The sequence below is a fragment of the Mobula hypostoma genome, chromosome 2, assembly GCF_963921235.1.
Source record: "Mobula hypostoma chromosome 2, sMobHyp1.1, whole genome shotgun sequence".
NCBI lineage: Eukaryota > Metazoa > Chordata > Chondrichthyes > Myliobatiformes > Myliobatidae > Mobula > Mobula hypostoma.
Genome location: NC_086098.1, coordinates 239,720,027 through 239,745,513, shown reverse-complemented (window position 1 = coordinate 239,745,513; position 25,487 = coordinate 239,720,027). Strand labels below are relative to the sequence as shown.

General features: G+C 44.9%; 1 protein-coding gene across 6 annotated transcripts in view; it reads right to left on the bottom strand.

Moving 5' to 3' along the window:
- Positions 1–23,614: 23,614 nt before the first annotated feature.
- ubap2l (ubiquitin associated protein 2-like) overlaps positions 23,615–25,487 on the bottom strand; it is a 135,942-nt gene continuing 134,069 nt past the window's right edge. For 5 of the 6 annotated variants that reach the window (XM_063041734.1, XM_063041733.1, XM_063041737.1 and 2 more), the window contains one exon: positions 23,615–24,160. In XM_063041734.1, coding sequence (XP_062897804.1) covers positions 24,062–24,160 — 99 coding nt within the window. In that variant the 3' untranslated portion in view covers positions 23,615–24,061. The other variant, XM_063041735.1, reaches the window with a different exon arrangement.

Below are 25,487 nucleotides of genomic sequence, written 5' to 3'. Positions count from 1 at the left end.
AATCTCAACACAACAAAGACGGTCAAACAACCCAAGTGCAAAAGAGGACAAGTCGTCTAAACAATAAAAAGTAAACAATTAACACATTAAACGTGAGCTGCAGAGTCGATGAAGGTGAGTCCACAGGCTGAGGAGTCAGTTCAGTGCTGAGGTGAGAGAAGGTGGCCCAGGAGCCCGATGGCTTCTGAACCTGGCAGGGTGTGACCCAAGACTCCCCCACCTTCTGCCTGAAGGTAGCAGCAAGAAGAGAGAGAGTCAGGTCAAACACAGTCTGATGTTGAACATCTGTTTGCTTTCCGTTCTTGGGCCTCGATGCTTCAGTCAGTGCAGAGTAACGGGGCTCGAAACCAGACTGTTTTCCACTCCCAGGCCTCGACATTTTCATCTGGCCTGAAGCCTGCTCCAATGATGGCTGCTGTGGCAACGGCCCTGCCTGCATTCTCAACAGTCAAACTAACCGAATCCTTCAGGAGATCGTAAAATCACTAGCTTGTTTACACAGTTCAACACTACATTTCTCCAAGGGAAATCACAGGCTGCAGATTGCAGTGATCGACATTCAGAAGTAGACACTATCTAGTAGTTGTAAATCATCACTGTATGTCACCTGGAAGAGGGTCGAGGGTCAGCATGGGCCTAGTGAACCAAAGCACCTCTTTCCTCCTGTAATGCCCTGGTTCATGTTTTTACTGTCATGCTCTATGTGTTTCATTTTGGCAGTTCTGTAACAGCTGCTTGTTTGGGTTATTGTTGAAGATAAGGGATGAGGAGAAATGTGTGCCATCCAATTAGGATGGTTGAATTAAGGGCAGGTTCTCTGGTGAGGGACACTAAGGTTGGGCTTGGGGCTTTTGTTTGAGAGGAGATGAAGAGGAAAGATGCAGGAGAGAAGAGGTCATAGGATCCAACACAGAGCGGGACTGTGAATCGACGAAGCCCAGGGTGAGATTGATTGAAGATTGGTGAATTTGAACTTTGAAGTTTGAGGAGATTCGGTACGTCACCAAAAACTCTAGGGAATTTCTACATCCCTGAGTGCACTGTAGATGTACCATGGAGAGATGACCGTCAGGCACGGAGGGTCCAGTGCACAGGATCGGGAAAAGCTGCAGAAAGTTGTAAACTCCACCATCTCCATCGGGGCACTCGCCTTCCCAGCATCAAGGACACCTTCAAAAGCTGGTGTCCATCATTAAGGATCCCCATCACCCAGGACATGCCCTCTTCTCATTGCTACCATAAAGGAGGGGGGACAGGAGCCTGAAGACACACACTCAATGCTTTAGGAACAGTTCCTTCCCTTCCACCACCAGATTTCTGAATTTCCCATTGTAAGTTATAGTAATTTTTTGTAGCACTGTAGTGTTAATTGCAAAATAACAAATTCAATGGCATGCAGCATATCAGTGCTAATAAACCTGATTCTGACTGAAGACACAGCCTGAAACAGCAAACATTTCCTCCTGGTTTAATTCCCTTCCCTCTCGAGGACAATGGCCCCAGATCCCCGCTCTGTGCAGACACTGGCTATAATACTCCTTCACTGGTGGTGCCTCCATGTCTTGTCCCAAGACGTTCGTCTTTTTCAGGCTGATAGTCAGACCAAATTCCTTGCAGGCCTGGGACCAGCGATACAACAAACTCCGGAGGTGCTGCAGGGCGTGGGTCATGAATGCTGTATCAGCATAAGACATAGCAGCAGAATCAGGCCATTCAGCCCATCGAGTCTGCTCTCCCACTCGATCATGGCTGGTTAATTATCCCTCTCAACTCCATGCTCCTGCCTTCTCCCTGAAGCTCTTGATGCCCTGCTTAATCAATAACCTATTAACCTCTGTCTTAACTATATCCAATGACTTGGCCTGCACATCAGTCTGTGGCTATGAATTCCGTAGATTCTGGCTAAAGAAATTTCTCCTCATCTCTGTTCTGAATGAACATCCCTCCATTCGGAGACTGTGCCAACTCTATTCTGATACTAGTTTTACCCACGAGGAAACATCTTCCCTGTATCTACTCTGTCTAGGTCTTTCAATATTTGATAGGTTTGAATGAGACTGCCGCTCATTCTTCTAAATTCGAGGGAGTACAGACCCAGAGCCATCAAACACTCCCCATATGTTAACCCTTTCATTCCCAGGATCATTCGCATGAACCTCCTCTGGACCCTCTCCAACACCAGCGCATCTTTTCTTAGATAAGGGGCCCAAAGCTGTTCACAATACTCCAAATGTGGTCTGATCAATGCCTTATAAAGCCTCAGCATTGCTTCCTTGCCTTTATATTCTAGTCCTCTCGAAATTAATGCCCAAATTACATTTGCCTTTCTTACCACTGACTCAACCTGCAAGTTAACCGTAGCCTCGCATACTTTAGTTTTGGCTCTCAGGTGGGTTAGGTTAAAAAGCCCGCCATCTGATCTAGTGTGGAGTTAGATCTCCCCTGTTGCAGTGCTCAGTACGTGCCTCAGGAGGAGGGCAAAGATGATCCTGTAGAGTAATGGGGCAAGAACATAGCACCACTTACATCAAAGGGCTCTGAAGAGCTGCCGATGTACTGCACAGTCCCCTTCGTGTCGTTGTGGAAGAATTTAACCCTGCTCACCAGCCTTGGCATGACAGCCTGCCATGTGTGGACAATGGTGGAGGATTACAAATACCTGGGGATATGAATTGACAATAAACTGGACTGGTCAAAGAACATTGAGGCTGTCTACAAGAAGGGTCAGAGCAGTCTCTATTTCCTGAGGAGACTGAGGTCCTTTAATATCTGTCAGATGATGCTGAGGATGTTCTACGAATCTGTGGTGGCCAGTGTGATCATGTTTGCTGTTGTGTGCTGGGGTAGCAGGCTGAGGGTGGCAGACACCAACAGAATCAACAAACTCATTGGTAAGGCCGGTGATGTTGTGGGGATGGAACTGGACTCTCTGACGGTGGTGTCTGAAAAGAGGATGCTGTCCAAGTTGCATGCCTTCTTGGACAATGTCTCCCATCCACTACATAATGTACTGGGTGGGCACAGGAGTACATTCAGCCAGAGACTCATTCCACCGAGATGCAACACAGAGCGTCATAGGAAGTCATTCCTGCCTGTGGCCATCAAACTTTACAACTCCTCCCTTGGAGGGTCAGACACCCTGAGCCAATAGGCTGGTCCTGGACTTATTTCGTGGCATAATTTACATATTACTATTTAATTATTTATGGTTTTATTACTGTTTAATTATTTATGGTGCAACTGTAATGAAAACCAGTTTCCCCCAGGATCAATAAAGTATGACTATGACTATGACTTAGAGTGGATCTGAAAGAGCCAGTCTCCGCTCACCAAGTCAAACTGCAACAGGAAGGAGCTTCTTCTGTTCTCTGCACTTCTCCTGGAGTTGTCCGAGAGAGAAAATCATGTCCACAGTTGTCCTTCCTACATGGAAGCAATTCTACGTCTCTGGGAAATAACATCCCTTAATTACATTAATAAATGCAAACACTAATTTCCCCCCCACCACCCCCACGAGCTCTGCTTTCTTCCTATATTCCAAGGGCACACGTGTAGGCAGGTTTCTGTACATTTTCTTCATGTAGTACCCAGGGATCAAAGCTCTAATTCCATCTCCCCATTTGATTAACAGAAACCTGCCAATTGCAGGTGCAAAAGTTAATTTGCGGAAGACGCAGATCCTGGTTTTTAAGTTCTGCCTCCTAGTCACACATTCACGGACTGGCTCAGAAAGTTCACGCTTCCCCCTTTTGCTGTCCAGAATATCTAAAGATTAGCTTTATTTGTCACATGTAAATCAAACCATACAGTGAATGGCATCATTTTTGCCAATGACCAACACCGTCTGAGGACGTGCTGGGGGCAGCCTACAAGTGACATTGTGCTGCTACAGGGTGCCCACAACGCTCTAACCCTGACCTGTACACCTTTTTGGAATGTGGGAGGAAACCAAAGCACCCGGAGGAAACCTGGTCACGGGGAGTGTTGTAATGTAAACATAGTCACTGGAGAGACACTGAAGCTAGTGGATATAGAAGTGTTTTATTCAACAAAGTGAGACACTCTTTGTTTGACCCAATATTATATGAAATCTTATATGCTAAAGGTCAAAGGCTAATTCTATAGTTACAAAGTACAGTATCTACAATGCTTCCTTTGAATTGCATGTAGTTTTCACACACATCCTTCTTTTCACCCATACTCCACACACCCAAAATAAATGCTAATCAGCATCGTCTCATTTTCAATTAATTGGTGTCCACGGATCCAGGGCTGTATTTTAAATTTAATCTACAATCCATGTTCAGATTTAGAGACTGGTTGCTGAAGTTAATATTTGCTATTAAAACCCTAACTCCAGAACACAATGCCTATAAAAAATATTCACCCTCCCTCCCCCCAGAAGTTTTGTTTTACTATTCTTTTGGACTACTTTTTAATGTGTGAAATTATTATGGGGAACAAGGAAATGGCAGACGAGGTGAACAGGTACTTTGGATCTGTCTTCACTAGGGAAGACACAAAATATCTCCCAGATGTAATAGTGGCCAGAGGACCTAGGGTAACAGAGGAACTGAGGGAAATTTGCATCAGGCAGAAAATGGTGTTGGGTAAACTGATGGGACTGAAGGCTGATAAATCCCCAGGGCCTGATGGTCTGCATCCCAGGGTACTTAAGGAGGTGGCTCTAGAAATTGTGGACGCATTGGTAATCATTTTCCAATGTTCTATAGATTCAGGATCAGTTCCTGCAGATTGGAGGGTAGCTAATGTTATCCCACTTTTTAAGAAAGGAGGGAGAAAGAAAACAGGCAATTATAAACCAGTTAGTCTGACATCAGTGGTGGGGAAGATGCTGGAATCAATTATAAAATTTGTAATAGTGGTATATTTGGATAGCAGTAGCAGGATAGATCCGAGTCAGCATGGATTTATGAAGGGGAAATCATGCTTGACTAACCTTCTGGAATTTAGTCATAGTCATACTTTATTGATCCCGGGGGAAATTGGTTTTCATTACAGTTGCACCATAAATAATAAATAGTAATAAAATCATAAATAGTTAAATAGTAATATGCAAATTATGCCAGGAAATAAGTCCAGGACCAGCCTATTGGCTCAGGGTGTCTGACCCTCCAAGGGAGGAGTTGTAAAGTTTGATGGCCACAGGCAGGAATGACTTCCTATGACGCTCTGTGTTGCATCTCGGTGGAATGAGTCTCTGGCTGAATGTACTCCTGTGCCCACCCAGTACATTATGTAGTGGATGGGAGGCATTGACCAAGATGGCATGCAACTTGGACAGCAGCACAGCACAACTGAATTTTTTGAGGATGTAACTATGAAAATGGACATAGGAAAGCCAGTGGATGTAGTGTACCTGGACTTTCAGAAAGCCTTTGATAAGGTTAGTGTGCAAAATTAGAGCAAATGGTATTGGGGGTAGGGTACTGACATGGATAGAAAATTGGTTGGCAGACAGGAAACAAAGAGTAGGGATTAATGGGTCCTTTTCAGGATGGCAGGCAGGGACTAGTGGGGTACTGCAAGGCTCGGCGCTGGGACCGCAGCTATTTACAATATACATTAATGATTTAGATGAAGGGATAAAAAGTAACATTAGCAAATTTGCAATGACATAAAGCTGGGTAGCAGTGTGAACTGTGAGGAGGATGTTATGAGAATGCAGGGTGACTTGGACAGGCTGGGTGAGTGGGCAGATGCAGTTTAATGTGGATAAATGTGAGGTGGCAAGAACAGGAAGGCAGATTACTATCTGAATGGTGTCAAGTTAGGAAAAGGGAAAGTACAATGAGATCTAGGTGTCCCTTGTTCATCAGTCACTGAAAGTAAGCATGCAGGTGCAGCAGGCAGTGAAGAAAGCTAATGGCATGCTGGCCTTCATAACAAAGGGAATTGAGTATAAGAGTAAAGAGGTCATTCTGCAGTTGTACAGGGCCCTGGTGAGACCACACCTGGAGTACTGTGTACAGTTTTGGTCTCCAAATTTGAGGAAGGACATTCTAGCTATTGAGGGAGTGCAGTGTAGGTTCACGAGATTAATTCTCGGGATGGCGGGACTGTCATATGTTGAAAGATTGGAGCAACTGGGCTTGTATACACTGGAATTTAGAAGGATGAGAGGGGATCTGATTGAAACATATAAGATTATTAAGGACACGCTAGAGGCAGGAAACATGTTCCCGATGTTAGGGGTGTCCAGAACCAGAGGCCACAGTTTAAGAATAAGGGGTAGACAATTTAGAACGGAGTTGAGGAAAAACTTTTTCACACAGGGAGTTGTGGTTCTGTGGAATGCTCTGCCTCAGAGGGCAGTGGAGGTCAATTCTCTGGATTCTTTCAAGAAAGAGTCAGATAGAGCTCTTAAAGATAGCAGAGTGAAGGGATATGGGGAGAAGGCAGGAACGGGGTACTGATTGTGGATGATCAGCCATGATCACAGTGAATGGTGGTGCTGGCTCGAAGGGCTGAATGGCCTACTCCTGCACCTATTGTCTATTGTCTACTTACTTAATTTAACTACTTAACATATATACTTACTGTAATTCAGTTTTTTCCATGTATTTTCATGCATTGTACCGCTGCTGCAAAGTTAACGAATTTCATGACATATGCCAGTGATATTAAACCTGATTCAGAAGTGGATGAAGGAAATCTGGAGGGTTACGTGGGAGTTATTGATTTTGAAATAGGTTTAAAGAGGGAACACCATCAGGTTAGCTGCCACTGGAAGGAGTAGGTACATGCCCCCCAGTAACTGTGCACAATTCCTCCCGATACTCCAATTTCTTCCAACAATACGAACACATACAGGTGAGTAGGTTGATCACTTGTAATTGGTCAGAGTGGGCTCATTGGGCTGGAAGGACCTGTATCTCTAAATAAAATATAGACAAAGGAAACACTCCAATGGTCAGTCATATGTTACACGAAGAAAGGGGCAAAGAAGATACAAAGGGGAGGAGTGAAGTAATGATGGTGCTAAATGGCACTCCTTTGCTTGCATCTTCAGAAACAGCTCTATTTCCATCTTTAATATCTTTATTTTTTCCCTTTCAGGGTTCTTTTGAAGACCCTGACCTGGAGTTACATGCTGAATACGGTTCTTTGCAGGAATGGGACCCGCTCTCGGGGTTTCATAACTGGCCATCGTTCGGCACGCCAAGGGCTCGGTCCAAGAGTTTGGCTCGGCTTTGGAGGCCTAGGATCTCAGGGCTCTGGAGCGGGTGGATCAAAGGTCGGTGTCACGGCAGGAGATCCGTGTGTCGTCGGGGGAGTCAGAATATCTATGGCTGTGTGCCCAGAAACCCAAGATCTATGGGCACAGAGCTTGAAAAAAGCAACGTAACGGACTTTTAACATTTTAAACCAGCGAGTTGTTTGTTATGTCTCCCCTCTGTCTGTGAAACATTGACACCTCTTTCTCCCTTATTAGGGAGAAAGAGAGCATGTGGTATGTCGAATACCGGCTGAAAAGCGAAATCTTTGGGGTAACTGCAAGTCTGTGTCTTTGCTATTGCTTTGCTCACGCTTGAGTGCTTGGTAGTGGGTAGTGCTTGCTTTTTTTTGCCAGTAGGGGAGGGGGGATTTTGCTTGCTGCCACTTATGCACAGGACGGAGGGGAGCTTGGGGGGTCTTTGGGGTTCTAACAGTTAACTGTCATTCATTCTTTGGGTCACTCCTCTGTTTTTGTGGATGGTTTTGAAGAAAAAGTATTTCAGGATGTATATTGTATACATTTCTCTGACATTAAATGTACCTTTGAAACCTTCAAACCTTTGAAAGATGGTTCTTGGATCTCAATCACCCTGTTAAGGCCATCATCTTTGTTAGCAGTGTGGAGGAACAGAGAGATCTTCAGACCCATGTCTCTACACCCCTCAAAGTTGCAGGGTAAGTTGACAGGTGACTAAGAGGCACAAGGTATGTTGTTCTTCATTAGAGGATTGAGTTCAAGAGCCACAAGGCAATGTTGCAGCTCTATAAAACCCTGGTAAGATCACACTTGGAGTATTGCATTCAGTTCTGGTCACCTTTTTATAGGAAGGATGTGGAAGCTTTTGAGAGAGTGCAGAGGAGAGATACCAGGATGCTGCCTGGATTAGAGAGCATGTTTTATAAGTGTAGGTTGAGTAAACTAGGGCTTTTTCTCTTTGGAAATGGCTAATATTAGTGGGCATAATTTTAAGGTGATTAGAGGAAAGTGTGCGGGGGGGGGGAGGGTGATGTCAGAGGTGGGTTTTGTTTTACACAGAGTGGTTGGCCTGGAGTGGTGGTGGAGGCAGATTCATTAGGAACATTTAAGTGATTTTTAGATGGGGACATGGAAATTTGGTATGTGCCCAAAGACACTGGCAAATTCCTACAGATGTACCGTGGCGAGCATTCTAACTGACTGCAAGAGTGTCTGATATGGGGAGGGGGGTGTACTGCACAGGATTAACATCAGCTCCAACATAGGCACTAGCCTCTGCAGCATCCAGGACATCTTCAAGCAGCAGTGCCTCAGAAAGGTGGCTGCCATCACTAAGGACCCCCATCATCCAGGAGCAGTAATTCAGTTTCTTATCCTGTATTATCATGTAACGCATTGTACTGCTGCCGTAAAGTTAACAAATTTCATGACATATGCCGGTGATATTAAACCCAATTCAGATGTGGATGAAGAAGATCTGATGGGTTACGTGGGCGGGAAGAGTTAGATTGATCCTGAAGTGGGTTAAAAGTGGGCACACCATCAGATGAAGGATCAGCTTTATTTATGATATTATATCAAAACACAAGATGAGTCATTTACGTCAATTGAAATCAGCGAGGATGTGCTGGCAGCCCACAAGTGTTACCACGCTTCCGCCCCCAACCCAATCCTAACATGTGTCCTGGGTAAGAGGGAGGAAACTGGAGTATTCGGAGGAAACCCACGCGGGAACAGGGAGAACGTACCAACTTCTTACAGACAGTGGCAGGAATTGAACCCAAATCTTACAACTAAAGTTGTTAAGCTATATGTTACTGTGCATTGTGGGCATTGTACTTTTCTACCTTCTATAATGCCCAAACTGATCAGCAAACCAGGATCCATCACTTACTAATGGCTGCAACTACTGAAAAAAGATGCTCCTGGGGCTTAACTACCACAATGTGAACTTACCCTCCAATTCCCAGCCTAGTCAATGGCCTGTCTTCAATTACCATGGCTATCCTCAGCGCACAGTCTCTTTTTACGGTCTAGACGGGGTGGGGGAGGGGCATTTGTCTTGCTCACCTTCATTAGGCAGGGTATTAAGTACAGGAACCTGTTGCATCAGAATCAGATTTTTCATCACTGACTTGCATCGAGAAATGTGTTGTTTTGTGTGCAGCAAATCGTTTCTTACTGTTGTCAGAGCTGGAGGAGGTCGTTGTGGTAAGCTCCCAATGGCATGTGTCTCAGATAGCCTCTGACAGCCAAGTCCAGCTCCGGGCCTACACGTGTGGCTTAGTTACCAAGCCCGGCAGAACCATTTCGCCCAACAGGAGAAAGGGCAAAGGCAGGTTACTGGTGGCTTAAACCCTGTTGTTCTGGGCGGTTGGGGTTTGTCAGCTCATCTAGGAGAGGGAAAAATCGTCAAATCTCCACTGGCTTGCGGCTGTACCCACTCATTAGGGAAGGCTTCGGGAGTAAACCCCGAGGAAAAATCCGGAGCTGGAGCCCTATGTTGAGTTCAACACTGACAGCTAACTCCAGTGATGGCGCTGGTGGCAAACTATATCGGTCTCTGCCGTTCCATTAGGTTCATCAGCTGTGTGGAGAAGGGGAGCCTGCTGCCTGGGCAACAGCTTGCTCTCCATATCGTACTGCCCTGGCTTGTGTGTCAACTACGTAGACAACTAGGATGCAGTATCCATGGTTGACCCTGACCAACGGAGAGCTCAAAAACAGTGCAATACATAAAGTGTTATGTATTACAATAAATACATACACACACGTACACAAGTAGTGCAAAAAGAGTGCAAAAATAGTGAGGGAGTGTTCAAGGACCTTTCAGAAATCTGATGGCAGAGGGAAGGAAGCTGCTCCTAAAACATTGAGCGTGTTATCGCTGGCGAGGCCACACTGGTAACGCAGTGTGCATAAAAATAAGAGGATGCCACCAGAACTGCAGGGCTGAAGAGAGCTGGACTATGCACACCCATACTCACAACATTCTACAGATGCTGTTTAAATCTGAGGTCCTTCTGAAGTCAGAAATGAGCCAGAACACTTGTAGCTTCTCGGTCGTTTTATTAAGAGTTGATAGAACAAAGAACAGGAACAGGAGTGACAGGGGTCTTACTATTTGAAGAGATAAAATGAAGATGGCACCTAGTATAAAAACAGCTACTTCTATAGTCAAAGAAAAATTCTATCCAAATCCATAGATAAGAGACAACCAATAAGAAACGACTTAGTCGATACTGCAGTAAATTGTGCAGTAAATACAATGATATCGTATTTGTTAAGTAGGTGCCGTGCACAATTCTGATTTGATGGAGACAGACATGAGAAGCACGGAGGAACATCTGGAGAAACTTCTGAAATGCCCGGTTTGCTGCCGCTGCTACTGTGCGATCGAGAATCTCCGGAGGGGAAGGTCCCAAATCCTCGGTTTTGCCTATTGCCTGTTGCTGGGGATAGGGTCGAAGTGCTTGGCAGAGATGGTGCCCGGTGCTGGAGGGCTGGACGGAGGCTCGAAGCTTTCAGACAGACTCAAGAGTCGGCTGTGGTTGGGTGCTTCCAGGGTGCTGCATCGGCAAGTTTGCAGCGCTGGAGGTTCATGGCAGGGGGAGTTTCGCCCTTCAACCATCTGTGAGAGATGGTGGGACTTTCGAGAGACTTTGAGACTTTTTTTTTACCATGCCCATGGTCTGTTCTTTATCAAATTATGGTATTGCTTTGCACTGTTGTAACTATATGTTATAATTATGTGGTTCTTGTCAGTTTTTCAGTCTTGATTTGTCTTGTGTTTCTGTGATATCATTCTGGAGGAACATTGTATCATTTCTTAATGCATGCATTACTAAATGACAACAAAAGAGGACTGCGTGTCCTCATAATCGAATCTAATCTAAAATTAACCAATGAGAAACAATTATTCACTTAATGAAATAGAGAGAAGCTTTCAGAATGATACTTTTAAAGCCACACGAGGCATATCAAACTGCTGTGCTACTTAATATACAAACTGCAAAGGAAACGATAATTAAAATTAAACAGTTGGATCTAACAATCCCCGGTGGAAGCATCCTAACCTGCTGCATCACTGCTTGGCACGGAAACTGCATTGCGGCAGGCAGGAAAGGCTATACAACAGGTAGTCAGAACCACCCAATGCATCCCACACCAGTCTACCATCAAGGGTTTATTATACAGAAAGGTGCTAGAAAAGGGCCAGTATCACATGAGAGATCCCGCCCAACCTGATCATGAAATGACTGTCCCACTCCCATCAAGGAGGCGGCTACATAGCATCCACACCAGGACCACCAGACTCGGCAAGTTATTTCCCCAAGCATTAAGACTGATCAACACCTCCACCCACTAACCCACCCCTCCACTCCCCCAACCACTACTACTTTATCATTTCCTGTCAGTCCCCTTATGTGCCGACACTCCTGCGTCTAGTGTCACCTTGTGGACATACAATTAATGTATACAAATTATCTTATGTATTTATATTTATTGTGTTTTATCATTATTCTGTTACCTTTTGTGCTTTTTGTGCTGCATCACATCACAGTTACAATTATTTTGTTCACCTTTACACCTATGTACTGGAAATGACATGAAACAATCTTGAATCTTGATAGTCTGGGAGTTCTTTCCCTGGAGCTTAGGGGGCCGAGGGGTGACCTTACAGTTGTATATGAAATTATGAGGGTTATGGATGAGGTGTATGGTCAGTGTTTCCCACCCCAGGGCAGGGGAGCCTAAAACTGGAGGCTATAGAGTTATGATGTGAGAGAAAAGGTTTAAAGAGAGATCTGAGGGAAAGAGGTGAGTCAGAACAAGCTGCTCGAGGAAGCCGTAGATTGGGTGCAACTGGACAGGTAAAGTGAAGAGACAAAAGGTTTAGAAGGCCAAACACAGGCAGACAGGACTAACTCAGACAGACACCGTGGTCAGTATGGACAAATTATGCTGATGGCTCTGTTTCTGTGCTGCATAATTTTGATTTTTTTAAATTTAGAGATACAGCACAGAACAGACCCTTCCAGCACACTGAGCCACACCACTCAGCAACCCACCGATTTGACCCCAGCCTAATCACAGGACAATTTACAATGACCGGCCAACCTACTAACCGGTAGGTCTTTGGAATGTGGGAGGGAGCCAGAGCACCCGGAGAAAATCCACGTGTTGACGGGGAGAATGTACTAACTCCCCACAAGAGGATGATGGAATTGAACTCCAGAGTGGCCCAAGCTGTAATAGTGTCCCACTAACTGCAATGCTACAGCGGAACCTCAAAGGGCTACAGCAAAAGCCTGAATGATTATCTACCAATTATTGATGGGGAGATATGATGCATCCTTAATAGGGGAGTGATATCCAGTTTTCCAAAGTTGATGACACCATCAATCCTTGGGTTATGGCCATTCAGGTAATGGAAATAAGCCCTTACATAATCCACAAATTACCACCTGAAACTTTGAGGTGCAGAGTAAAATTCGCTCGTTGATTTTAGGAACAGTTTATACATTGCATGTTTCAATGCATGTTTCTTGATGGTGCAGATGACGAGGCTTCACGTTCAGGAAAAGCACATTACCATAAGAATTAGCCCACTTTGCCCTCTGAGCTAGTTCTGACCTTCCATCTTGGCTGATTGTCAGCCACTTTTTCCTATTTTCTCCCTGTAACCTTTGGCACCCTGACTAATCAAGAACCTATCAACCTCTGCTTTAAATATACCCGATGACATGGCTTCCACACCCAAACATGGCAATGAATTCAACAGATTCACCACCCTCTGGCTAATGAAACTCCTCCCCATCTGTGTTCTAAATGGAAGTCCCTCTATTCTGAGGTTGTGTTCTCTGGTCCTAGACTCCTCATTATAGAAAACATCCTCTCCACAACCACTAAGCCTTCTAACATTCGATAGGTCTCAGTGAGATCCTACCCCCCACCCCCTTCCCACCATTCTTCTAAACTCCAGCAGGTGCAGTACCAGAGCCAAACACTACTCATACATAAACATTTTCATTCCTGGGATCATTCTTGTGAGCCTCCTCTGGACCTTCCCCAATGCCAGCACATCTTTTCTCAGAGAAGGGGCTCAACACATTGTTTTCTAGGAACAGATCCTCTCCTGTAACATGGGGTGAACGGCACTTGGACGAATCTTCTCTGATGATTGTCACCTTGTCCTGGTGGAGAGGCTTGTGAGTACCTGAGAGCGATGCTGCCTGGAGCTGAGCTCCTGGTGGGGTCACCGATGGAGAACCTACAAAGAGCGATCTAACCAAGATCTCAACAGTGGAGCTGGTGGTGATGATACATCACAATGGTAGTGAAGACAGAGGAAAGCTGCAGCAGTGAAGTTGTCCCACATTCCCATGAAACTGGAGACTGACCCCAATCTGTCAAGGACCACGTGGTGGCTCCCTATGCACCAGCCTCCCCACGTTAAACAAAGTCATGCATGGTGTACCCCACTATGGGAATAACCCTCAAGTAGAACATCATACTCGATTTGAGTAATCACACTATTGTGGTGGAAGATTATAGCAGGGACAGTATTTGCTCTTTTAAATCCTGGGATAGAATCTACTTGCTCTTGTGGATTTACTTTGGTGCTAACATCACTGTTATTCTTAGAGTGTAGTTCAACATTCCTTCCCTTTCTACGGGTTAGAAATAGGCACTGGCCCCTCAAGACTGCTTTGCAATTTGACATACACTCAGTGGCCACTACATTAGGTACACCTCTTCATTAATGCAAATATCTATTTAGCCAATCACATGGCAGCAGCTCAATGCATAAGAGCATGCAGGTATGGTCAAGAGGCTCATTTGTTGTTCGGACCAAATTCTTGCAAGCACAAGTCTCTGGACTTTACAGAGAATGCTGCAAAACACACACATACACACAAAGAAACAGAAAATATCCAGTGAGCATCAGTTCTGTGGGCGACAACACCATATTAATGAGAGAAGTCAGAGGAGGTCAACCTCTCACTCAACGTCAGCAAAACAGGAGGTCCATGAGCCAGTCCTCAACAGGGGATCAGAGGTGGTCAGGGTCTGCAACTTTAAACCCCTCGGTGATATCATTTCAGTGGCTGTGCTCTGGGTTCAGCATGTAATTGCCATTATAAAAAAAGGCACAGCAGCACCTTTACTTTCTTAGTTTACGAAGTTCCAGCAAGTTACAAACTTCTATGGATGCATGGTGGAGTATACTGACTGGTTACATTAGCAAAACACCAATGCCCTTGTAGAAAATCCTATGAAGAGTAGTGGATACAGCCCAGTCCATCTAAGATAATGTCTTCCCACCATTGAGCACACCCTCAAGGAGTGCTGTTGCAGGAACAGCATCCATCATCAGGGACTCCCACCACCCAGGCCATGCTCTCTTCCATCTGTTGCCATTGGGGAGGAGGTACAGGAGCCTCAGGACACACACCACCAGGTTCGGGAAGTTATTACTCCTCAACCATCAGGCTCTTGACCCAGAGGGGTTACCCTCACTAACCCCACCACTGAACTATTCTCACAATCTACGGACTCACTTTCAAGGACAATGCATGCTCTCAATATTCATTGCTCATTTACTTATTGTCAATTTTTTGCACTTGCAGTTTGTTTTCCTTAGCATTTTGGTTGTTTGTCCGTCTTCGTTGTGTGTAGTTTTCCTTGATTCTACTGTGTTTCTTTGTGGATGCCGGGTAGTTTATGGCGACATACATACACACATCGATATAAATTGAGAATGGCCAAACTGACAGGAAAGTGACTGCAACTCAAATAGCCACGTGTTACAACAGCAGTGCACAGAAGGTCACCTCTGAACCTCAGTGGATGGTCTACAGCAGCAGGTGACCATGAACATGCACTCCAGTTATATTGGAAGGGCGACGTGGTAGTGTAGTGGTTAGCATAATGCTTTACAGTACCAGCTGCTGCCCATGAGGAGTTTGTACATTCTCCTCGTGACTGCGTGGGTTTCCTCCGGAGGCTCCAGTTTCCTCCCACAGTCCAAAGACGTACTGGTTAGTAGGTTAATTGGTCATTGTAAATTGTCCCGTGATTGGGCTGGGGTTAAAATCGGGGTGTTGCTGGGCGGTGCAGTCTGAAGGGCTTGTTCCAGGCTGTATGTCGATTAATAAATAATTAAATATTGTGGGATTAGCATCTGAATTGTGAATCATTGACTGAAAGACTTGCGTTTGAATCCCACCTTGACAGCTGAGGGTATTTGAAGTCAAATAAATAACTCAGGTGAGATTTTGATTCCCCTTTCCAAAATTTAAAGAAATTTAATATCTAAGTATGTATGTCACCACCATATACTACTCTAACTTTAATTTTTTTGGGGGGCATTCCAGTAGATACAAATAAACACATTAGAGTTGATGAAAAACTGCAACCAACCAGTATGCGTAAGACAAACCATGTACTTCAAAATGATAAATTCTCTAAATATTAAGTAATATTGAGAATACGAGTTACAGAATAATTGAAAGTGAGCCCAGAGGTTGTAGAATCAGTTCAGTGTTGAGGTGAGTGAAGTTATCCTCCCCTGGTTCAGTCGTATGATGGTTGAGGGGTAATAACTATTCCTGAACCTGGTGGCAGCAGCAGTGAGAAGAGAGCATGGCCTGGGTGATGGATGCTGCTTTCTTGCGGCACCGCTCCTTGTAACCGGGCTCAGTGGTTGTGGTGGGGGGGGGGGGCTTCACCAGTGATGGACTAGGCCGTACACACCGAATTTGTGTAAGTTTTGAAGGTGCTTTTATTCCACACAGCCTTCTTGCAGCTCTCACCGTTCTGCCATCCTTATGCTGCTTTGTCACCATCTGGTGTTGCTTCTGTACTGACTTTAGCACTTGTATCTTAATTTTATATTGCTCTTTACCTGCTATAATCGGCCCCCATTAACAGTCCACACTTAGTGGGCACTTTATTAGGCTCAGGAGTGGAGCCCAGTGTGGCCATCTGCTGCTCTACCCTATCCACCCTGAGGTTCAATGTGTTGTGTGTTCAGAGATATGCTCGTCTGCACACCATTGTAAAGCGTGGTTATTTGAGTTACTGTTGCCTTCCTGTCAGCTTGAGCTATTCTGCTCTGACCTCTCTTATTAACAAGGCAAATTCACCCACAGAACTGCCAATTACTGGATTTTTTTTTGTTTCTCACCCCATTCTCTGTAAAAGCTTGACTGTTGTGCACAAAAATCCCACATGATCAGCCGTTTTCAAGATACTCAACAATCATTCTATGGTTAAAGTTACTGAGATGGCATTTCCCCTATTTTAATGTTTGGTCTGAACAGCAACTGAACCTCTTGACCACGTCTGCCTGCTTCTATGCATTGAGTTGCTGCCACATGACTGGCCGATTAGATATTTGCATTAACAAGCAGATGTACAGGTGTACTCAAGTGGCCACTATGTCGTACAGAAGGCAGTCATAGATAAAATCAACAATTATTGTTGATTTGATTTTCACTCTTCCAAGCATTAGACTAAGGATTACTAACTAGTCACTCACCTTGTAGAGAACAAGGAATGTGTTCTGGAAGTTTATTACATTTCTGATAGGAGCTTGGTGCGTGGCCAAGTGGTTAAGGTGTTGGTCTAGTGATCGGAAGGTTGCTAGTTCGAGCCTCAGCTGTGGCAGCGTGTTGTGTCCTTGAGCAAGGCACTTAACCACACATTGCTCTGCAATGACACTGGTGCCAAGCTGTATCAGTCCTAGTGCACTTCCCTTGGACAACATCGGTGGCGTGGAGAGGGGAGACTTGCAGCATGGGCAACTGCCGGTCTTTCATACAACCTTGCCCAGGCCTGCGCCCTGGAAACCTTCCAAGGTGCAAATCCATGGTCTCACGAGACTAACGGATGCCTATTACCTGGTCATTATATACTGCAAAAAACTAAACAGTTCACATTAATGCTGTCCTATCTTTTCTGCATACTCATCCACTCTCTGCATTTCTATGTCCTACCATATTGAGGCTTGACAGCTGACAGGTCCTCCAACTCATTACATGGAACGTGATACTGCCCTTTCCCACAACATTCTTGTCCTTAATCTTGACATTACAAAACTAATTTACATACAATTTAGCTAATAGCTCAGGATTGTAGCCCATTTAGGTCTTGGTCTCTTCTTCCAAAGGAGACATCAGTCCCAAGATCTGGATCCCAAGAGCAGAAAGGGCTAGATTACACAATGCTTCTAGGTCTAACCCTACTCATGCACAGATCCAGATCCAAGATTAGTGTGCCCATCAATGGAAATGTTTAATGTTGGATGCTTCTGGACTAACAAGCTGATGGAAGAACTCAGTGGGTCAAGTGGTATCTGAAGGAGGAAAGGAATTACTGACCTTTCAGGTCAAAAAACTGCATCAGGACTCAGAAGTCGATATGGATGCAATGATTGGATCTTATCCCCCATCTAGAAACATAGAAAACTTACAGCACAATACAGGCCCTTCGGCCCACAAAGCTGTGCCGAAAATGTCCTTACCTGAGAAATTACCTAAGGTTACCCATAGCCCTCTATTTTTTGAGCTCCATATACCTGTCCAAGTCTCTTAAAAGACCATATCGTATCCGCCTCCACCACCGTCATCGGCAGCCCATTCCACACACTTACCACTCTCTGCGTAGAAAACTTACTCAACATTTCCTCTGAACTTACTTCCAAGCACCTTAAAACTGTGCCGTCTCGTGCTAGCCATTTCCACCCTGTGAAAAAACCTGACTATCTACATGATCACACATCAAAGTTGCTGGTGAACGCAGCAGGCCAGGCAGCATCTCCAGGAAGAGGTACCGTTGACGTTTCAGGCCGAGACCCTTTGACAGTTAGTCCTGACGAAGGGTCTAGGCCCGAAATGTCGACTATACCTCTTCCTAGAGATGCTGCCTGGCCTGCTGTGTTCACCAGCAACTTTGATGTGTGTTGCTTGAATTTCCAGCATCTGCAGAATTCCTCGTATCCACATGATCAATGCCTCTCATCATCTTATTCACCTCTATCAGGTGACCTCTCATCCTCTGTCACTCCAAGGGAAAAAGGCTGAGTTCACTCAACCTATTCTCATAAGGCATGGTTCCCAATCTAGGCAACATCCTTGTAAATCTCCTCGGCATCCTTTCTAGTTTCCACATCCTTCCTGTAGTGAGGTGACCAGAACTGAGCACAGTACTCCAAGTGGGGTCTGACCAGGGTCCTATATAGCTGCAACAATACCTCTCAGCTCCTAAACTCAATCCCATGATTGATGAAGGCCAATGCACTGCTGTATGCTTTAACCACAGAGTCAACCTGCACAGCAGCCTTGAGTGTCCTATGGACTCAGACCCCAAGATCCCTCTGATCTTCCACACTGCCAAAAGTCTATTAATACTATATTCTGTCATCATATTTGACCTACCAAAATGAACCACCTCATACTTATCTGGGCTTAACTCCATTTGCCACTTCTCAGCCCATTTTTGCATCCTATCAATGTCCCACTGTAATCTCTGACAGCCCTCCACACTATCCACAACACCTCCAACCTTTGTGTCATCAGCAAATATACTAACCCATCCCTCCACTTCTTCATCCAGGTCACTTATAAAAATCACGAAGAGTAGGGGTCCCAGAACAGATCCCCGAGGCACACCACTGGTGACCGATCTCCATGCAGAATATGACCCGTCTATAACCACTCTTTGCCTTCTGTGGGCAAGCCAGTTCTGGATCCACAAAGCAATGTCCCCTTACTTTCTCAATAAGCCTTGCATGGAGTACCTTGTCAAATGCCTTGCTGAAATCCATATACACTACATCTACTGCTCTACCTCCATCAATGTGTTTAGTCACATCCTCAAAAAAATATAATCAGGCTCGTAAGGCATGACCTGCCTTTCACAAAGCCATGCTGACTATTCCTAATATTATGCCTCTCCAAATGTTCATAAATCCTGCCTCTCAGGATCTTCTCCATCAACTTGCCAACCACTGACTCACTGGTCTAATTTCCCCCGGGATCAATAAAGTATGACTATGACTATAATTTCCTGGGCTATCTATACTCCCTTTCTTGAATAATGGAACAACATCTGCAACCCTCCAATCCTCCAGAACCTCTCCCGTCCCCATTGATGATGCAAAGATCATCGCCAGAGGCTCAGCAATCTCCTCCCCTGCCTCCCACAGTAGCCTGGGGTACATCTCGTCCGCCAGTGACTTATCCAACTTGATGCTTTCCAAAAGCTCCTACACATCCTCTTTTTTAATATCTACATGATCAAACTTTTCAGTCCGCTGTAAGTCATCCCTACAATTGCCAAGATCCTTTTCTGTAGTGAATACTGAAGCAAAGTACCTCTGCTATCTCCTCCGGTTCTATACACATTTTTTCCACTGTCACACGATTGGTCCTATTCTCTCATGTCTTATCCTCTTGCTCTTAACATACTTGTACAATGCCTTGGGGTTTTCCTTAATCCTGTCCACCAAGGCTTTCTCATGTCTCCTTCTGGCTCTCCTAATTTCTTTCTTGAGCTCCTTCCTGCTAGCGTTATAATCTTCTAGCTCTCTATCATTACCTAGCTCTTTGAACCTTTTGTAAGCTCTTCTTTTCTTCTTGCCTTTGAACACCACGGTTCCTGTACCCTACCACCCTTTCCCTGTCTCACTGGAATGTACCTATGCAGAACTCCATGCAAATATCCCCTGAACATTTGCTACATTTCTTCTGTACATCTCCCTGAGAATGTTTCCAATTTATGCTTCCAAGTTCCTGCCTGATAGCGTTATATTTCCCCTTACTCCATTTAAACACTTTCCTAACTTGTCTGTTCCTATCCCTCTCCAATGCTATGGTACAGGAGATCACTATCTCCAAAATGCTCTCCCACTGATGTTGGAACAGAATCACACCATTTGGTGCATCAGATCTGCTTCACCATTCAATCATATTGACTTTTTTCTTCTGTTAACCCTTAACCCCCTTACCAATCAAAAACCTACAGAGTTCCCTTGCATAAACCCCCTTTCAACTACCGAATCTCCATCAATCTCATCACCTTCACCTTCCCTGGAGCCATAAACACACAACGTGCTTTGTCTTTATTTCCAGGTTCAGTTATGATGGATCTTTATTTTATGTAGAGATATAGTGTGGACCAGGTTCCAGCCCAGCAAAACGCACTGCTCAGCAACCCACCAATTTAACCCCAGCCTAGTCACAGAAAAATTTACAATGACCAATTTGCCTACAGTACAGTACAGTCTTGGGACTGTGGGAGGAAACTGGAGAACCTGGAGGAAACTCACATGTTCAAACTCCGTACACTGGAATGCCCTGAGCTGTAATAGCACCACACTAACCACTACGCTACAGTGGTGCCCGTATCACACCATTTCATTTTAAGGGTTTCTCTTACAAAACTGTTTTGATGCGGCTTGACGAAGGGGCCAATACCCAGTTAACACACCCAGTTCCCCATCCGCAGGAGGACCCCAAAGCTCGTTAAATTATGAGCCAGACAGATCTACTGCAGAAAAGTCAATTTCTGATGATTTTGCAGTCTGCAGACTCCCACATAATGCAATCCACATGCAACCTACCTTAGTTTTCCCCTCCTTATCTGAGTCTCAGACTCCTGATCCTACTGCCCTCCAGGGCAGTCACCCACTCAAAGACTGAAATTGATTTCTATGACACCAAAACAGACCCTTCACACCAACTTGTCCATGCTGACAAGTCACTATTCATTTAGATATGCAGCGTCAAACCGTCCCTTCAGCACAATGAGCCACACTGACCAGCAACCCAAAACAATTTTTTTTCCGGGATAATTTAAGATGACCGATTAAATTCCAGCTGGTAATTCATTGGACTGGAGGAGGAAACTCGAGTACTCATGGGGAGAACGTTTTGACACACTGCGCTGGAATTGAACTGACACCGAGTTGTAACAGGGTTCCACTGGCCGCAGTGCCCCCAGTTACCTACCTGAGCAGGATCCATCCGTCTACATTTGGACCATACCCTTTTCTGCCTTTTCTAGCCATGTACCTGTCCAAATGTCTTCAGGTCATTGTAAACGTACCCACCTGTATAGCTTTGTCCAGAAGCTTGTTCCATCCTCTTGTGTGGAAAAAGTTGCCCTCAGGCCTCTTTGAATCTTTATCTTCTTATATTAAGTCATCTGCTACAATATTTTGTTAACACATCAAGTAACTTAAAAAAAAATCATGTACTTTTAGCCTTGAGTGTTAACTGTAATTATTTGAAGTACTAAGCAGTGTCCAATTACCAAAGCACAACAGTAAATGTCCTTCATTTCTGATCTGAGAGTCAGTTGATGGTGGTTTTCTTCTATTTATCTTTGAACTGCAAGTTTGTTACAGGCAATCAAGCTGGGTAACTGTAGACTCAGTGGCTACTTTATTAGGTAAAGGAGTGGTACCCGGTCTGGTCTTCTGCTGCTGTAGCCCATCCACTTCAAGGTTCGATATGTTGTGCATTCAGAAATGCTCGCTTGCACACCACTGTTGTAACGCGTGGTTATTTGAGTTACTGTTGCCTACCTGTCAGCTTGAACCAGTCTGGCCATTCTTTTGTGACTTTTCTCATTAACAGCATATTTTTGTTTATCATACCATCCTCTGTAAACTCAAGAGACTGTTGTGTATGAAAATCTCAGGAGATCAGCAGTTTCTGAGATACTCAAGCCACCCTGTCACCAACAACCGTTCCATGGTCAAAATCACTGAGATCACATTTCCCATTCTGTTATTTGGTCTGAACTGAACCTTGTGACCATGTCTGCATGCTTTTATGCACTGAGCTGCTGCCACACGATTGGCCGATTCGATATTTGCATTAACGAGGTGTACAGGTGTACCTCATAAAGTGGCCACAGTGAACATCCATCAGTGACTCTCCACCTCTTTTTGCTGCAAGTTGCAGAAATTACACTTCTAATGGAAGTTGCTGGATGCTCTGCTTTCGTTTTAAAGATTGCCAGTTTACTTGGGTTAGGGTTAGAAACAGGAGCCACGGTAGTGCAGTAGTTATTGTGAAGCTATTACAGCTCGGGGAGTTGGAGTCTGAACGCCTTCCATGTGAAGTGTGGGGGTTTCCTTTGGGTGCTCCAGTTTCCTCCCACGGTCCAACAGTATACTGGTCAGTAGGCTAATTGGTCATTGTAAATTATCCCGTGATTAGGCTAGGATTGCAGAGCGGCGCAGTTTGTAGGGCCAGAAGGCCTGCTCTGTGCTGGATCTCTAAATAAATAAATAAAAACCTTTCCAGAAGACACAGAGTTGCTGGTGGGTAGTACTGTTGACACATTAGACACTTACCTCGAGAGTTTGCCTCTGACCGAAATCCTCAACTTTATACGTGTAGTCCACTTCATGAACGCTCCGTGATCCTAGCAAACGTGGGACAGTGTTTCTGAGGTATCACATAGAAGTTGAAGCCCGAAATGCAGCAGATTTTAGGGCAGATGAGCAAAATCCTTGGTCAGAGGGAGGTTTGGGGAAGGTGGGAATTACAGAGCTCAGGACATAGCCACCAACAAATAGCAGAGCGACAGGAACTGGGAGGGTCGAGGGGCTGGGATCAGAGGCATGCAACAACCCCGCAGAACTGAAGGCATGCACAGCAGTCCTCGAGGTAGGATCAGAGGAAAATGGAGACAGATGATATGAACGACGATTGAAATAAATTTGAAGGATCTCTGATGAGAAGTTAAAACATAAGATTGGCAGGAGAAGAAAGGGTAAATTAAATTTGAAGGTTAATAGCACAAGCAGAGGCTGAAGCGGAGACAAAATCAACATATGGCATCCACATGGGGATAGAACCCAGCTCAAAACATTTTTAGCATGAACTGATAAGGGACTTGTTAAAGAATAAGAAAGCTTTTAGCAGAGCAGCAAGACCTCGTGGGTCACAGCAATGTATGTTAGCCAGATAACGGTGCCTGGTGGCCTGAAGTCAAAGATTATACTAGAGCTGGACTGCGGAGAAGGCTTAAAGATTAAAGGTGGGGGGGGGGGCGGGCAAAATTGACTTACAAAGAAAAACCCGGTAAAAAGTTGTCCAATGCAATTCCATTTTTTTCCTTTTTATGTCATGAAATTAATTACAAAAAAAGCCGTAAAGAGCAGGTGAGAAACTGGATTCATCTACAGTTCTTTGTGTTTGTTTATATATACACAAGAGATACATCATTCACTGAATTGAAACACAATACAAAATAACACCTCAGAGAAGCCATATAATAGACCACATTGTCCATATCACTTGAAGTCCTAAAGAAAGGGGACTGGGGTGAGGGGCAGCAGGGATAGGGAGGAGCTGGGGGGGGCAGGGAGGTGGGAAGGGTTGGGGAGAAAGGCGAAGGTGTGGGTGGTGTCTGGGAATTAAATCAAAAAAAAAATTTGCACTAGGGTAATGAAGCTCCTTCATCAGAATGAGGGACGCAGATAAAACAAACAAGCATCTCTTAATCTTAACGCAGAAAGGAGGAGGAATTACAAATTCTATATTACATACAACAGTAAAGGTGGGCATCACACACACAACGCAGAGCTTTTATTTAAATCCCCGGTTTCAAACTTTGCTATTTAAACTTGCTGTTTTGGTTTTTAAAGTGTGGCCGGATACAGTGGCGGGGGAAGCTGTCACCGCTTCTATTCCAGGGAATTCCGTGTTTTTTTTTATCCATTTTCTTTCGTTTTGGGGTTTTATTTTTCTTTCTCTCTCCAAAGCTGGATATGTGTAGCGGACGGCCCCGCAGGAAGGGGTGGGGGTCCTCTTGCTCTGCTCAGTTAGGACCCCAGTAGCCCGAGCTGTTGTAGGCCGATTTGTTTGCCTGGGATTTCTGCTGGATGCTGCTTGCCTGAGTACGCTGCCCTGTACCGCTCTTGTAGAGGCGCACACACACATAAAAAAGAAAGCACAGAAACATACAGTTTATCCCCCTGCGAAACACTACCTCGCAAACATTTTTAAACCATAGATGCTGGGATGTGGAGCAAACAAACAAACTGTTGGAGAGTCAGGCAGCATCTGTGGAGGGAAATTTGATTTCAATATTTATTCATAATAAAGAAATATATACTAAATGCTCAGTAAATCAATGGAAACTGCCCCCCCATGGACTCTATCTACGTTCCTCACTGCTTCGGTAAAGCAGCCAGCATAATCAAAGACCCCACCTACCCTGGAACATTCTCTCTTCCAGCACAGGAACAGGCCCTTCGGCCCACAATGTTGTACTAGACCAATTAAATGGTCAACTGAACTAATCCCTTCTGCCTGCACAATGCTCATTTCTTCCAATTTCCTGTGCCCATCTTAAAAGTCCCTAATGTTTCTGCAGGGTGGTGGGGTGGAGATATGTCTCTTCCAAAGGAGGTATAAGCGCCTGCTTAGCCCCCTGACCAGGTCACGCTGATGCCATGGGAGCAGGGGGCAGACAGCTGTATGAGTAGCTGGGGCATATTACAAGTTCTGGTTACACGACCACTGATGCCAGGCAGGCAATCCCTGAAGAGTATCGATAATGGTTGGGGTCACCCATCTTGTGAAGGCACTGCCCAGAAGGCGGCAATGGCAAACCACTTCTCTCGAAAAATTTTCCCAGGAACATTCATGGTCGCCCTCGTCATGATGACAATGCTGAACGTTTCTGCCTCTACCACCACCCCAGGAACCTACCACTCTCTGTGTAGAAAACATGCCTTGCACATCTCCTCTGGACTTACCCCCTCTCACCTTGCATGCCCTGTGGTATTAGACATTCCATCAGGCAAAAGGTACAGGGCTCTAGGAGAGGTTCTATCCTGTACAGGACTGAACACTGAACGGACCCCCAGTACGATAAATACAGAATCTTCAGCCCACTTCGTCCATGCCAACATGAGGTCAAATTAAAACTAATTCCTTCTGCCTGTAATTGATCCATTTCCCTCTTTCTCTGCGAGCACACATTCGTATCCAAAAGCTACTCAACCATATGCATTTTCTTCCACCCCTCTTCTGGCAGCACACTTGAGACACCCACCTTTTCCTCGCAAAAAAAACTTGCCACAACATCTCCCTAAAAACATCAACTGTCCACTTCCACACCACAGATGCTGCCCGACCTGCTGAGCTTCTTGTGTGTTTTATTCAAGATTCCCACCATCTGCAGAATGTGTTGAAGATTTGTTCCTTCAGATTCATTTTTTAAAAACCATTGTTTGACA